The following is a 14411-nucleotide window of genomic DNA, read 5'->3' on the forward strand; positions in this document are numbered from 1 at the left end:
TTGTTGTTGTTTTTGTAGATTGTACTACATTCAAACCTTATAAATGTATCCCTGATAAACTTGTGTATTAAAACTACGATTCAATCTTCATAACTGTCTCATCACTGCATGAGCAGAAGTGAAACTGTTTCAGTTCAGAGCGTTGAACCGATCAAACAGTGAAACTGTGAGTTTGAGCTGAAATCAGATTTGCATTGACAGCTTTAGTGATTCTGATGGTCTCAGAATAGAGCAGCTCCGTCTCCAGAGACCATGTTCAAACCCCAAGAGCTTCAGTTCACATTTACTGCTAAACACAGCTGTTCTCAACTATTACAATCCATCAACAGCAGCTGAAACTTTAGTGAAGGAAGGACACACTGATCAATGATGCAGTCGAACACAAATGTAAGGCGTTCAGAAGCTTTATTGAATGAACAGCAATGGCAGCACATTGAAAGACTGCTTGAGTATTGAGCTGTAAATCAGGAGACTGCTGTGAATCCTGCTGCTCTTCACTGGAGAAACATCAGCACTCGGAGCTCTTGAGGAACGAGGTCTCGTGATCAGCTCCGTCATGTGTTACTCTGCAGACGAAGCGCTCGCCAGCTTCCCAGCGTGCTTTGCTGAGGCTCAGGACGCTGCTGCGGCTGTAGCGTCCGTCCCGCTCGCTCTCTGCGCTGGTCTGAACCCCCTCGGTGACCTCTGACCCGTCCAGCGTCCAGCTCACCTGCGCCCCCTGTGGAGAGTAAGAGCTGAGCAGACAGAGCAGTGCGGCTGAGTCTCCAGAGATCTGCAGAGAAGAGGGAGGCAGCAGAGACACGGAGGGCTTCACTGCGGGACCAGCTGAAACACACACACACACACACACACACACAAAACACAAACTCAATCCAGCTCTCTGACTGTAGATCATAGTTTCAGATGAGATAATGCAGACAAAATCACAATCAGCTCATCTTTACTGTAACTCCACATCATTGCTGTCATTCATATAACACAAATATCCTGAATTCAATTTCCTGAAAATATTCTCCATCAGCTGTTAACAATTAAATGTACTGTTAAGAAATGTACACTACAAAAACAGTCATAATTTTAATGGCAAAAGACTGTAAAATGTTATGGGGAAAAACTGTTAATTGGTTAACAGTAAGTTCTATACAGTTCTATATTTCTCTATATACAGTGAAAAACTGTAGTAAATCTAACAGGACATTTCATGTTATTTTACAGTAAAATATTGAATGCAGTTTTTGAAAGTGAAAGAACAAATCTGACGATCTGCTGCTGTTTTTTATTTACTATGTTATAGTGTATCAAGCACAACATACTGTATAAATATAAATCAGTTCTCTTTAGCAAACATGATTTTATAAAACATCTCTGACCAAGTCCAAATTGATAATTTTTTTGTGGTACTGTTTTAAGATTTAGGAAACAAATTGAACTATTTTGAAAATAATCAACATTCAGGACATTTCTAATTAAGATAATTATAAGTAAATTTATAGTTTAAATCATGCATTTTAACATGCTTATCAGCTAAATTTCTTTTTGACTCATGAAATTAAATGTATTCTGTCTATATCATTCAGCTTTTGTGTCATGCACAAATTAAAATATATTAAGAAATAACTGAGAATTCATAAAAAAATAGCCATTCATTAAAATATCTCAAACTGTTAGCATACAAAAATGTGAAATTACTAATGTCAAATATTAAGTACAAATATAAACTATGGCTTGAAATGGAAAAATATTGAATATCACCAAATATGACTTGTACATAATATAGAAGACAAAATGTAATAATTAAATATATAAATAGGTGCAATCAATCAATAAAACAGAATGAAAATTTACAATAAAATTATAAATATTGTTGCAAAATGTTCTTAAATAAACTTAAACCTCCTTTTAAAACACACACACATTATATATTTATATGAGATAATTTTAAGAAAGACTTACTTCTGATGGTCAGTTTAGTTCCTCCACCAAAAGTGTACCACAGTGCTTCATTCTAGTGAAAGCGTCGTACAAAAACCTCCGTCACACTCAAATAAACACAAACTCCAGCAGAGAAAGAGAGAAGAGACTCACACACTGATATCAGACTCAACAGCAGCGATGGACTCGTGTCAAAAATGGCACAAAACATTCATCTTTAAAAATAATAATAATTATAATCATCATTATCATCATAAAAATTTTATTGCATGAAGGCTGAATTAGTTTCATAATCAGACCCAAAATGCATTCATTGGATTTTCTGTACACATGTGATTTTAAACTCTAATTCTATTTACCTGCTTTATAATGAAATCTTTAACCAGATTTAGCGGTTCATTCTCTGTTAGATCACCTTTGACCTGTTATAGAGTATCATATCTGCTGTCTCCAGGTAAATGATGTGAGTGTGTTTGCATATTGATCAGATGCTTCAGTGCTCTGAGAGTGTTTATAGTGCTGTGAGTTTAACACTTCATCACTGACACACACAACAATCTTCATCAACATGACCTTCATCATCATCTTCATCTGGACTCTCACAGCGTTTGCTCAAGGTTTGTGGAGCACAAGTTTGATATCAATTCATTTCTTCAAGTATATTGTCAAAGTTTTAATTCGATTTTCTTCTTGTTGTGTGTTTCAGAGTGTAGAGGACAGATCAGCGTCACTCAGAGTCCCTCAACGACAGCAGCTCAACCAGGAGAAACAGTGAAGATCAACTGTAGAACCAGCACAGATGTGACTGAACGTAGTGCACCACGTTACTATTTAAGCTGGTACTTACAGAAACCTGGAGAAGCGCCTAAACTCCTGATTTATCGAACATCAGACCGTTACACTGGAACTCCATCTAGATTCAGTGGCACGAGTTCATCTGCGACTGATTTCACTCTGACCATCAGTGGAGTCCAGACTGAAGATGCTGGACATTATTACTGTCAGAGTTTCCACTACATCAACAGTATAAATATGTTCACACAGTGATTGTGAGTTGTACAAAAACCTGTGTCAGTCAGAGTCACAGTGACTGAACTGATGCTGCAGCTGATCAAACACTATCACTCACTACTGACACACAGAGACCAAACACAGAACTACACATGAGCTCACAACTGAGTTAGGAGTCACATCAGCTCTATTAGACTGTGATCTGCAACCAATAACAGAACCATGTTGTTTTGATTTTTCACATTATAATGCACTCATATCTAATTTTAAATAAAAATAGAAAAGTCATTGTGAATCACCAGCAACGTAAAAATGTTCTTGACGGTTTCTGAAGTATATCTGCTTCATCTCAAGCTAATAATGAATTTATTTCTCATGAGCAGAAGTGAAACTGTTTCAGTTCAGAGCGTTGAACCGATCAAACAGTGAAACTGTGAGTTTGAGCTGAAATCAGATTTGCATTGACAGCTTTAGTGATTCTGATGGTCTCAGAATAGAGCAGCTCCGTCTCCAGAGACCATGTTCAAACCCCAAGAGCTTCAGTTCACATTTACTGCTAAACACAGCTGTTCTCAACTATTACAATCCATCAACAGCAGCTGAAACTTTAGTGAAGGAAGGACACACTGATCAATGATGCAGTCGGACACAAATGTAAGGCGTTCAGAAGCTTTATTGAATGAACAGCAATGGCAGCACATTGAAAGACTGCTTGAGTATTGAGCTGTAAATCAGGAGACTGCTGTGAATCCTGCTGCTCTTCACTGGAGAAACATCAGCACTCGGAGCTCTTGAGGAACGAGGTCTCGTGATCAGCTCCGTCATGTGTTACTCTGCAGACGAAGCGCTCGCCGGCTTCCCAGCGTGCTTTGCTGAGGCTCAGGACGCTGCTGCGGCTGTAGCGTCCGTCCCGCTCGCTCTCTGCGCTGGTCTGAACCCCCTCGGTGACCTCTGACCCGTCCAGCGTCCAGCTCACCTGCGCCCCCTGTGGAGAGTAAGAGCTGAGCAGACAGAGCAGTGCGGCTGAGTCTCCAGAGATCTGCAGAGAAGAGGGAGGCAGCAGAGACACGGAGGGCTTCACTGCGGGACCAGCTGAAACACACACACACACAACAGAAGCAGAAATTAAAAACTGATCAATGGAGTTTAATTTTATAAGATACATTTGCAATAATCCTCAGAATTTAGAAAAAAAAAACATTATGGAAGAAAATTGATGATGTCGCTATATGACTTAGAAAAAGATTAATGATCATTTCAATATTAACTGTACTTTTGAAATATTCATGCTATTCAGCAAACTTGAGAGTTTAAATAGTTTAAATGATTAATTTTCAAAATGCTCTTCAAGTTCCTTGTTGTCTGATGACAAACACTTTATTGTTAAATGTGCCAAGAATTAGAGACAAAATCATATCAAGAAATAATTAAATAGATTTTAATATACTGCTATCCATACTTGTAATTACATGTAATTATTTATTTAAAATAAGATAAAAACATTTTTAAAAAATTATTAATTATAAAATGAAAATGAAAGTAAGGGATGAAAGAAATGAAAGAAATTATTAATCTATTTTGACACTAACAATTAATTGTAATTGTCATTGCAACTGTAAATTTCCGTTATGATGTTGTTGTTTTTTAATGATCATCAGCAGCAAACTTAGTTTAAATGACTGATTTTGAACATGCTCATTAACTAAATTTATCTTTGTCTGGTGACGACGTCTACACAATTACATTTAGTGTTATCAAACTTTTTTTCATGCATATAAAACCCTTAATGTTAAATTTACAATTAATTATAGACAAAAAGTTTATGTCAAGAAATAATTGAGTATATCATAAATTAACACCTAAAGAAACAACAGTTTACTGTTAATAAGTTCAATTATTCATGTAAAATGATAAATTAGATTTAAAAACAATACAAAATATACAACTTAATTAAATTATGAAATATATAAAATATCGCAATTACTAAGGAAACTTTTAAAAAACTAAATTTTTATAACAAATTAATAATTTTTAATCAAGTGTCAACATTTTTATGAGAGAATTGAAGAGACTTACCGATGGTCAGTTTAGTTCCTCCACCAAAAGTGTACCACAGTGCTTCATTCTAGTGAAAGCGTCGAACAAAAACCTCCGTCACACTCAAATAAACACAAACTCCAGCAGAGAAAGAGAGAAGAGACTCACACACTGATATCAGACTCAACAGCAGCTCTTCTCAACAGCACTCATGAATTATTATAAAAACAGCACTAAATGTTCATCTTTAATAATAAATCCTTGTTATTACATTAAATCTAAAATCATTTGTTTCATAATCAGTCCCAAAAAATCATCATATTTACAAAACACCTGTTATTTAAAGCTTTGTGATGACCAAGATTTAGATGGTGACTCCCTTGAATGACCTTTGACCTGTTATACAGTATCATACTAGACCTATCATGGATGACATCAAATCTGTAACTCAGGTATTAAATGATCTCAGCGTGAAAAACTGACTGAAACTTAACATAAAACAGTGTTTGGAGAGAGAAGCTCGACCGAAATAAATAATTAAATAACATGCAATAAATCATGAGTGTTTGTTTCTGAAAATGGAAAAAAAAGGAATTTATTAGAAAAGATATTAAATAGTAAATGATGTATCTGCTGTCTCCAGGTAAATGATGTGAGTGTGTTTGCATATTGATCAGATGCTTCAGTGCTCTGAGAGTGTTTATAGTGCTGTGAGTTTAACACTTCATCACTGACACACACAACAATCTTCATCAACATGACCTTCATCATCATCTTCATCTGGACTCTCACAGCGTTTGCTCAAGGTTTGTGGAGCACAAGTTTGATATCAATTCATTTCTTCAAGTATATTGTCAAAGTTTTGAGTTGATTTTCTTCTTGTTGTGTGTTTCAGAGTGTAGAGGACAGATCAGCGTCACTCAGAGTCCCTCAACGACAGCAGCTCAACCAGGAGAAACAGTGAAGATCAACTGTAGAACCAGCACAGATGTGTACAGATATAGTGGGTCTGATTGTTTAGCCTGGTACTTACAGAAACCTGGAGAAGCTCCTAAACTCCTGATTTATTATGCAAGCAGCCGTCAGTCAGGAACTCCATCTAGATTCAGTGGCACGAGTTCATCTGCGACTGATTTCACTCTGACCATCAGTGGAGTCCAGACTGAAGATGCTGGACATTATTACTGTCAGAGTTTACACTATATCAGTAGTAGCTGGGTGTTCACACAGTGATTGTGAGTTGTACAAAAACCTCTGTCAGTCAGGGTCACAGTGACTGAACTGATGCTGCAGCTGCTCAAAGGAGGATCTGAAACAACATTGTCACACAAACATCTAAAATAAAAACATATAAATAAATCTGTCACTCTTAATAATCATAGAGATCAGAGCATTAGTCAAGAGAAACAACAAGACAAAAGTCCATCAGTGTCTCTGCAGAGTCTCTATCAGACACAAACACACAGACTCAGCCGTGTTGGTCTTTGATTATTATTTTTGTCTTTTTCTTCCCTCACACTTTGGAATCGTGAGTTTTATTTATTTCCTCAGATTTGTATGGAGAATGAAAATGTGTTAAAACTGGACTATCTGAATCTACACAGCTCTGAGATTTTGATCGATCAGAGACACGACTGAGATCTGATGGATTTCAGTTTGTCTCACTTTATGTTAATAGCAGACATTCATTTTCAAAACACTCTGAGAAAAAGTCAAATCAAGAGGCAATAAAGACACAGAAATGTGTATCTAGAGACTGAGGTGAGATGCTACTGAGCTTGCAGGTTCACTAAATGATAATTTATAGTGTTACATTCATGATTGTGACTACAGAGCGTTCTGATAAAATCACTATCACAACTACAGCTTGACCTGTGACCTCTGAGATGACCTCTGACCTCTGCCAATATGAGTGATTCTGTACAGTTTAAACTCAATTTTAATCAACTTTTGTTGAACTCCTCCACAAAACTATGAGAAGGTACAAACCAGTATCTGATGATAACATGATTTGATCAGTCTGTGAACTGATGAATATGAGCAAACCTGGTCTCTCTGTTAGTCAAACTGACCCTTTTCACAGAATAATGAGTGAAACAGTGAGTGATGTTTCTCTCAGAATAGAGCAGATCTTCATCAACTTCAGAGGAGTTTGATGTTCCTGTAACACCAGAAACACTTCAAATAACCATTAAACATCAGAACAGTGAGAGATGAATGATATGTGTCTGTCATGCATGTTTATCTTCAAAACACTTACATTTATCTATCATTATATCTGTGAGGTTCATAGTTTAGCTGCATGTTCTTGTTTCATCATGAATCTGCAGGTGTTTTCACGCTCCACTGAGTGAAGTTTATCTGAGCAAAAACCCTGACCCAGTGAATGACTCAAAACAATAAGGACTCAAATTAACTTTATTTATTGACTGAATTGTATAATACAATCAGGACTGAATGATAAAGCAGACACATATGTTCTTGTATGAAGCACACAAAGCAGAGCAGATGCAGATGCGAGCGACTGAAGCTGGATGTGGAGAATGAAGGAGTCGCTCATGTGCTGTTAGTCTCCATGTGAGACATGAGTGAGAAGAGCAGCAGATCTACTCTGAACACTGCTGTCTCGTCACGTGTCCAGTGAGCGCAGGCTGGCCGCTCCGTGTGGCCTCACAGCTCACTGAGACGCTCTCCATCCACTCCTGCTCAGAGAGAGTCAGGCTGCTGCTCCAGCTGTACAGACCGTCCTTCTCCAGGAGCCCAGCGCTGCTCTCCTGAGACCTGCTGCTCCCGTCCACCTTCCAGCTCAGGCTCCAGTCTGACGGGAAGCCCTTGCTGGCCACACACACCAGTGTCGCTGTCTTCTTTGAGGAGATCTCTGCACTGGAGGGCGGCAGGACGCTCACTTTAGGACGAGTGACGCCTGACAAACACACAACAGTCACCTCAGTCAAGAACAAAGCTTCTCTCTGCTTTCAATAGCTTTTCTATCATTGTAACATTTTAACAACATTTAAATGCAAGTCACTGGAATAAATTTACTGTGATCAACAATGCAACGAAAGTTTGGTGAAATTCATAATTTTTATTATTAACTTCAGTTTTAGTCACTTTGATTAAATCCCTCAAAGATCAGATGTGAATAAACTTATAACTGCTGGAGTTCATTACAATGTTTGATTACAGAAAATTGGGTAAAAAAACATTTGTTTTAAAACATAGAAAATATAATTTTGTCTGGCATGTCTACTATAAAAAAATATTAACCTTTTAAATATTAACAAAAACACAATTAAGCAACCATCATTTTCAGTTTTTAAAATATCTGCAGGCTTTAATTAAAAATCAACACACTAATCTGAAAATTTAAGTTTAATAATGTCTTAAGTGTTCACATAAAATCAGAGTGGTGCCAAAATGATAACCAAATGTAAATTTTATGTTAAATTTCAGTGCGCAATTTTAACCATTTAATATTCAATTATCAGTGAGGAATCAAAGAGCTGAAGTTTTGAAAACTTTAAAATCGAGTTAAGAAATAATTATAGTTTACAGGATGAAAACAAAGATGCCATGACAATAAAAACCATCTTTACAAGGTTGACTGCAAAACATTCAATGTGAATTAAAACATTTAATTAAGATTATATAAATAAACAAAAATGTAAATCCTTTCTATAGCGTAACAAAGTGTTTCTCAGTCAGTTGTTGTATTAATAATATGAAATGATGATTGACTTACTGCCAACATCCAGTTTGGTGCCGCTGCCGAAAGTCCACCACAGTGATACAAACTAATAGAGCAGCTGAACAAAAACCTCCTGAACGCTTCACTAACTGAACAAACACACATCAACTGAGTCTCCAACAAACACATCACTCACAGCAGACATCACCTGCATTTACTTCATCTGCTTTATGCAGTCTGTCTTATTACTAAAACATCAACCTCAATTATTGAAAGAAATTCACTTTTATATCAAGTGTGACGTGACTCACAATCAAACTCAGTTGATTCAGTGATTGACAGAGACACGTGTGATGATCCTCATGTCTGTAAAAACCTGCAGGACATCCATGGATTTGACATCAAAAGAGTAAGGTTAATGTACTAAAGTTGGTCTTGAAGATGTTTTCAGAATTAAAGTGAATGATACATTTTTTAATAGTTTGGCTAATAGAAGACGTTCAGTAATTGTTTTTTATTTCAGGCCTTTGACTGAGACTGAGCGACTGTCTCCAGGTAAATGATGTGAGTGTGTTTGCATATTGATCAGATGCTTCAGTGCTCTGAGAGTGTTTATAGTGCTGTGAGTTTAACACTTCATCACTGACACACACAACAATCTTCATCAACATGACCTTCATCATCATCTTCATCTGGACTCTCACAGCGTTTGCTCAAGGTTTGTGGAGCACAAGTTTGATATCAATTCATTTCTTCAAGTATATTGTCAAAGTTTTGAGTTGATTTTCTTCTTGTTGTGTGTTTCAGAGTGTAGAGGACAGATCAGAGTCCCTCAACGACAGCAGCTCAACCAGGAGAAACAGTGAAGATCAACTGTAGAACCAGCAGAAAAGTTTTCAGGGATTATTTGATTAATGATCATTTAGCCTGGTACTTACAAAAACCCGGAGAAGCTCCTGAACTCCTGATTTATAAAGCAAACGTCCTCCAGTCAGAAACTCCATCTAGATTCAGTGGCAGTGGATCTAACAGTGATTTCACTCTGACCATCAGTGGAGTCCAGACTGAAGATGCTGGACATTATTACTGTCAGAGTTACCATGAAATCAACAGTAAAGATGTGTTCACACAGTGATTGTGAGTTGTACAAAAACCTGTGTCAGTCAGAGTCACAGTGACTGAACTGATGCTGCAGCTGATCAAACACTATCACTCACTACTGACACACAGAGACCAAACACAGAACTACACATGAGCTCACAACTGAGTTAGGAGTCACATCAGCTCTATTAGACTCAGATCTGTCCTGTGACAGACGGGTTTGACTCAATTATACTCAGATTTTGTGATGAATTGATATCAAATCAATCCAAAAACACACAAATGTTTTCTCTGTTACAGTTTGGTAGTTTTTGTGTCTTTTTTTAAGGTTGTACTTACAATCATACTGATAAACTGCCTCATGAAACTATCACTCAAACTTCATAACTGTCTCATCACTGCATGAGCAGAAGTGAAACTGTTTCAGTTCAGAGCGTTGAACCGATCAAACAGTGAAACTGTGAGTTTGAGCTGAAATCAGATTTGCATTGACAGCTTTAGTGATTCTGATGGTCTCAGAATAGAGCAGCTCCGTCTCCAGAGACCATGTTCAAACCCCAAGAGCTTCAGTTCACATTTACTGCTAAACACAGCTGTTCTCAACTATTACAATCCATCAACAGCAGCTGAAACTTTAGTGAAGGAAGGACACACTGATCAATGATGCAGTCGAACACAAATGTAAGGCGTTCAGAAGCTTTATTGAATGAACAGCAATGGCAGCACATTGAAAGACTGCTTGAGTATTGAGCTGTAAATCAGGAGACTGCTGTGAATCCTGCTGCTCTTCACTGGAGAAACATCAGCACTCGGAGCTCTTGAGGAACGAGGTCTCGTGATCAGCTCCGTCATGTGTTACTCTGCAGACGAAGCGCTCGCCGGCTTCCCAGCGTGCTTTGCTGAGGCTCAGGACGCTGCTGCGGCTGTAGCGTCCGTCCCGCTCGCTCTCTGCGCTGGTCTGAACCCCCTCGGTGACCTCTGACCCGTCCAGCGTCCAGCTCACCTGCGCCCCCTGTGGAGAGTAAGAGCTGAGCAGACAGAGCAGTGCGGCTGAGTCTCCAGAGATCTGCAGAGAAGAGGGAGGCAGCAGAGACACGGAGGGCTTCACTGCGGGACCAGCTGAAACACACACACACACACACTCCAGCTCTCTGATTGTATATCATAGTTTCAGACATGATAATGCAGGAAAAATCACAATCATTTCATTGTTACTGTAATTTCACCTCACTGCTTTCATTCATATGCCACATAGACACTATCCCATAGGCGGAGTTTGACATTCGAGCCAGGGGGGGCAAAAAAAAAAAATCATTGTAGCAGCTGGGACTTGCATGGCCTATCAATTGGGGAACTCAGCACTAGCACATATGGACAAAACAAACATGCTAAATAAACACATATTTATTTTTAACCCAAGAAAAAACACTACAACAATACAATCATATTTGTAAACAGGTAGGCTACTTCGCATAAGCAGCCACTTGACTTCGCATCGCATCTTCGTTCGAACACAATTAATCAATGAAATGTGGACCACTTTTGCACTGTTAAAATATTATCTTCAACCAAAACGAAAAGATTTTTAACATTTTTCTTTCCTTTTTTCAAAACACACTGTGGCAATGAGAGTGATTAAAAAACAAGTTATTTCGCATTTTGTTGTAATTCATGAAACATTTAAAACATTTTGAGAGGGAAAAATGAACAGTCACACAATACTCTCCACTTTTGAAACACATTGTGGCAATGAGAGTGATTAAAAACAAGTTATTTCGCATTTTGTTGTAGCCTACTTCATGAAACATATAAAACATTTTAAGAGGGAAAAATGAACAGTCACACAATTCTCTACACATGACCACTTCTCTCCCTCTTCACTAATTTCTCTCAAACACTCCATAATCGCAGAGTAGTGACTTTTCACTGATTTCACACATCTCCACTTGCATGCCCATCTCGTGTCACTGGGCTGAACTACTTCAGTTACTTTCCCGTTTCAGCCACCAGGGGGGGGCAATGCTCCCCCTGCCCCCCCGCAAACTCCGCGCCTGCACTATCCTACATTAAATCTCTTTCAAATAAGTGTTTGCCACTACTGAATGTATTATATACATCTTATGTAAATATATTTTCTGAAGCAAATATAATATACTTTGAAAAATTATAACAATTTGATATTTTCTAAATTAAATTATTGTCAAACTGAGTTTAAAAACAATGTCCACATGCAAATTCATGATTATATTTAGAAAACATTATATTATAATTTAAGTTTGAATTGTATTTTTAAAAGATCATATCAGAAACTCACAATAATAATTATATGGAAATGTACATTTACATTTTTTACAATTTGAATTGCTAAATTGATTTTGTCTGATGACGATCCTTACAAATTTTGATTTATTTTATTTGCATTATGAAACTTGCTTCATGCATTTCAAAAACTCTTGTTTGTTAACTTTATTAAGAATTATGAACACAAATATATTACAAAATAATTTAATATATATAAATAACTATTTCAATCAATGAGTTAAAGGTTAGCAATAATAAGAAAATATAAATTTGAAAAGATATGTAATATAAATTTAAATGAAAAAACAAATGTCATGAAATATCACTAAATATTAATACATATAGTTTTAAAATAGCAGACAAAATTAACTATAAACTCAAATTAATCACGAAAGGTTGCAATTCACGAATAAACCTTTTTATGTTATTCTTAATTTCAATAACAATTTATAATAACTTTTGCCAAATGTTAGCTAAATAAAATTAAGTAAATGTTAGTGAATAAAGGCTGAAATCATAATCAGTCCTAAAAGGCATTCATCAGATTTTCAGTACACATGATTTTAAACTCTGTTAATTCTATTTACCTGCCCTAATCTTTAACCAGATTTAGCTGGTCATATTAGATGACCTTTGACCTGTTATTCAGTGTCATAGATGATATAGCTAAAATATGCACAACAGATATTAAATACTCTCAGCATCAAAGTCTGAATGAAACATTAAACAGTAATAAACTAAATAACATGAAGAACATCATAAATGTATGTTTCTGAAAATGGAAAATAAAAATGTATTAGCAAAGATATTGAAATAAAATAGCAAAATTGTGCATCTTTACTGTCTCCAGGTAAATGATGTGAGTGTGTTTGCATATTGATCAGATGCTTCAGTGCTCTGAGAGTGTTTATAGTGCTGTGAGTTTAACACTTCATCACTGACACACACAACAATCTTCATCAACATGACCTTCATCATCATCTTCATCTGGACTCTCACATACTGCTTTATACTACAAGGTAAATAGTGAATATTTGAAATAAATATACAATATAATTTTAAAACTGCTTTAAAATATAGACTAATAAATAAACTTCATGGACTAATAAATGTTTGTGTTTCAGGGTGTAAAGCTCAGATAACAGTCACTCAGACTCCAGTGAAACCTGTCACACCAGGAGAAACTGTAGAGATGAGCTGTAAACTCAGTGAATCTTCACCCTGCAGCCCAAACCCCTGTGTGTCCTGGTACTTACAGAAACCTGGAGAAGCTCCTAAACTCCTGATTTATTATACAAGCAGCCGTCAGTCAGGAACTCCATCTAGATTCAGTGGCAGTGGATCTAACAGTGATTTCACTCTGACCATCAGTGGAGTCCAGACTGAAGATGCTGGACATTATTATTGTTTTGGAGTGATCAGTAGTAGCTGGGTGTTCACACAGTGATTGTGAGTTGTACAAAAACCTGTGTCAGTCAGAGTCACAGTGACTGAACTGATGCTGCAGCTGATCAAACACTATCACTCACTCAACAGGTTTTAAAATATTTTAAAACACACAAATGTCTTTGACATGTTTAAAAAAAGATGGCAATTAAACTGGACATTATTCACACTTAACATGACAACAACGTCACACCTTTGCACTGTCTGTATAATTTACAGTGTATATTTTGCAGCATTCAGCAATAACCTAAAGCATCCTCACCCTAATGAACGATGACTTTCAGTAAATTTCTAATTTAAAAAAATAAATAAAAATTCCATTAGCAAAAAGCTAATTCTGACCAATATAAATATTTATACTGTACCTGCGCTTCACTCTGTTTAACGTTCTCTATGTTCCTGATGCATTGTCTCTTGCTGCCCCCTGTTGGTCACTGGCCTTATAGCCACCACATATGCATCCAGCATTTGAAGGAGTAGCTCACACAAAAATTAAGACACAAAAATAAATAAATAAATAAACCTTTTGTGTTTTGCACGAAAACGAAAATTAAAATGAACCCATTAGGTTTGAAAACGTGAGTAAATAGTGGACCCTTAAAATAGGGTGTTTGAAAATTTGTACGGCACTTCCAAAATGCCTAGTTTACTTCAGGGCTGCAACTTCAACACTATTGGAAAGAATAAGACTCAACTCAACTCATTTGTTACAAAAAGAAACAAAAGAACATTTATTGAACATGCATCCAGCCTAAACTCGTTACACCTGGGGAATATTTGAACCCAGCAGGACAAACAGTTCAGGATCTCTGACGTCCAGCGGCTAACAAGGGCTCTCTGTAAAATACTGATACTATACAGGAAGTGTGTGTTCATGACAGGAAACAGAAAACTC

The 14411-nt window shown here is 36.8% G+C and overlaps 1 protein-coding gene and 6 gene segments (V, D, J or C); 3 read left to right on the top strand and 4 right to left on the bottom strand.

Moving 5' to 3' along the window:
- Positions 1-388: 388 nt before the first annotated feature.
- On the bottom strand, positions 389-957 carry LOC132115811 (Ig lambda-3 chain C region-like). The segment is given in 2 exon segments: positions 389-825; positions 945-957. Coding segments are annotated over 2 exon segments (330 nt in total).
- A 1467-nt stretch (positions 958-2424) lies between these two features.
- On the top strand, positions 2425-3111 carry LOC132116402 (Ig kappa chain V region 3547-like). The segment is given in 2 exon segments: positions 2425-2549; positions 2639-3111. Coding segments are annotated over 2 exon segments (390 nt in total).
- A 487-nt stretch (positions 3112-3598) lies between these two features.
- Positions 3599-5067, bottom strand: LOC132115812 (Ig lambda-3 chain C region-like). The segment is given in 2 exon segments: positions 3599-4035; positions 5055-5067. Coding segments are annotated over 2 exon segments (330 nt in total).
- A 611-nt stretch (positions 5068-5678) lies between these two features.
- LOC132116404 (Ig kappa chain V region 3547-like) lies at positions 5679-6328 on the top strand. The segment is given in 2 exon segments: positions 5679-5786; positions 5876-6328. Coding segments are annotated over 2 exon segments (387 nt in total).
- Positions 6329-7424: 1096 nt separating this feature from the next.
- Positions 7425-9672, bottom strand: zgc:153659 (uncharacterized protein LOC751695 homolog). The gene is made up of 3 exons (XM_059524208.1): positions 9607-9672; positions 8723-8774; positions 7425-7903 (listed from the first exon to the last, which is right to left on the bottom strand). The coding sequence occupies exons 1-3, from the start codon at positions 9670-9672 to the stop codon at positions 7587-7589; spliced, it is 435 nt and encodes a 144-aa protein (XP_059380191.1). The 3' UTR covers positions 7425-7586.
- Positions 9673-10451: 779 nt separating this feature from the next.
- On the bottom strand, positions 10452-11727 carry LOC132115814 (Ig lambda-3 chain C region-like). The segment is given in 2 exon segments: positions 10452-10920; positions 11708-11727. Coding segments are annotated over 2 exon segments (369 nt in total).
- Positions 11728-13019: 1292 nt separating this feature from the next.
- LOC132116412 (immunoglobulin kappa variable 2-40-like) lies at positions 13020-14058 on the top strand. The segment is given in 2 exon segments: positions 13020-13089; positions 13195-14058. Coding segments are annotated over 2 exon segments (378 nt in total).
- Positions 14059-14411: the final 353 nt, after the last annotated feature.

This window comes from Carassius carassius, chromosome 35 (genome assembly GCF_963082965.1).
Source record: "Carassius carassius chromosome 35, fCarCar2.1, whole genome shotgun sequence".
NCBI lineage: Eukaryota > Metazoa > Chordata > Actinopteri > Cypriniformes > Cyprinidae > Carassius > Carassius carassius.

Excerpts from the sequence above, each read along its gene's own strand:
- zgc:153659 (XM_059524208.1), bottom strand. The coding sequence starts at position 9,672 with ATGGAGTTTCTGACTGGAGGACGTTTGCTTTATAAATCAGGAGTTCAG. Across the intron at positions 8,775-9,606 it reads AGGAGCTTCTCCGGGTTTTT|TTTGTATCACTGTGGTGGAC; the intron begins GTAAGTACCAGG and ends CTGCTCTATTAG. Across the intron at positions 7,904-8,722 it reads CACCAAACTGGATGTTGGCA|GCGTCACTCGTCCTAAAGTG; the intron begins GTAAGTCAATCA and ends TGTGTTTGTCAG.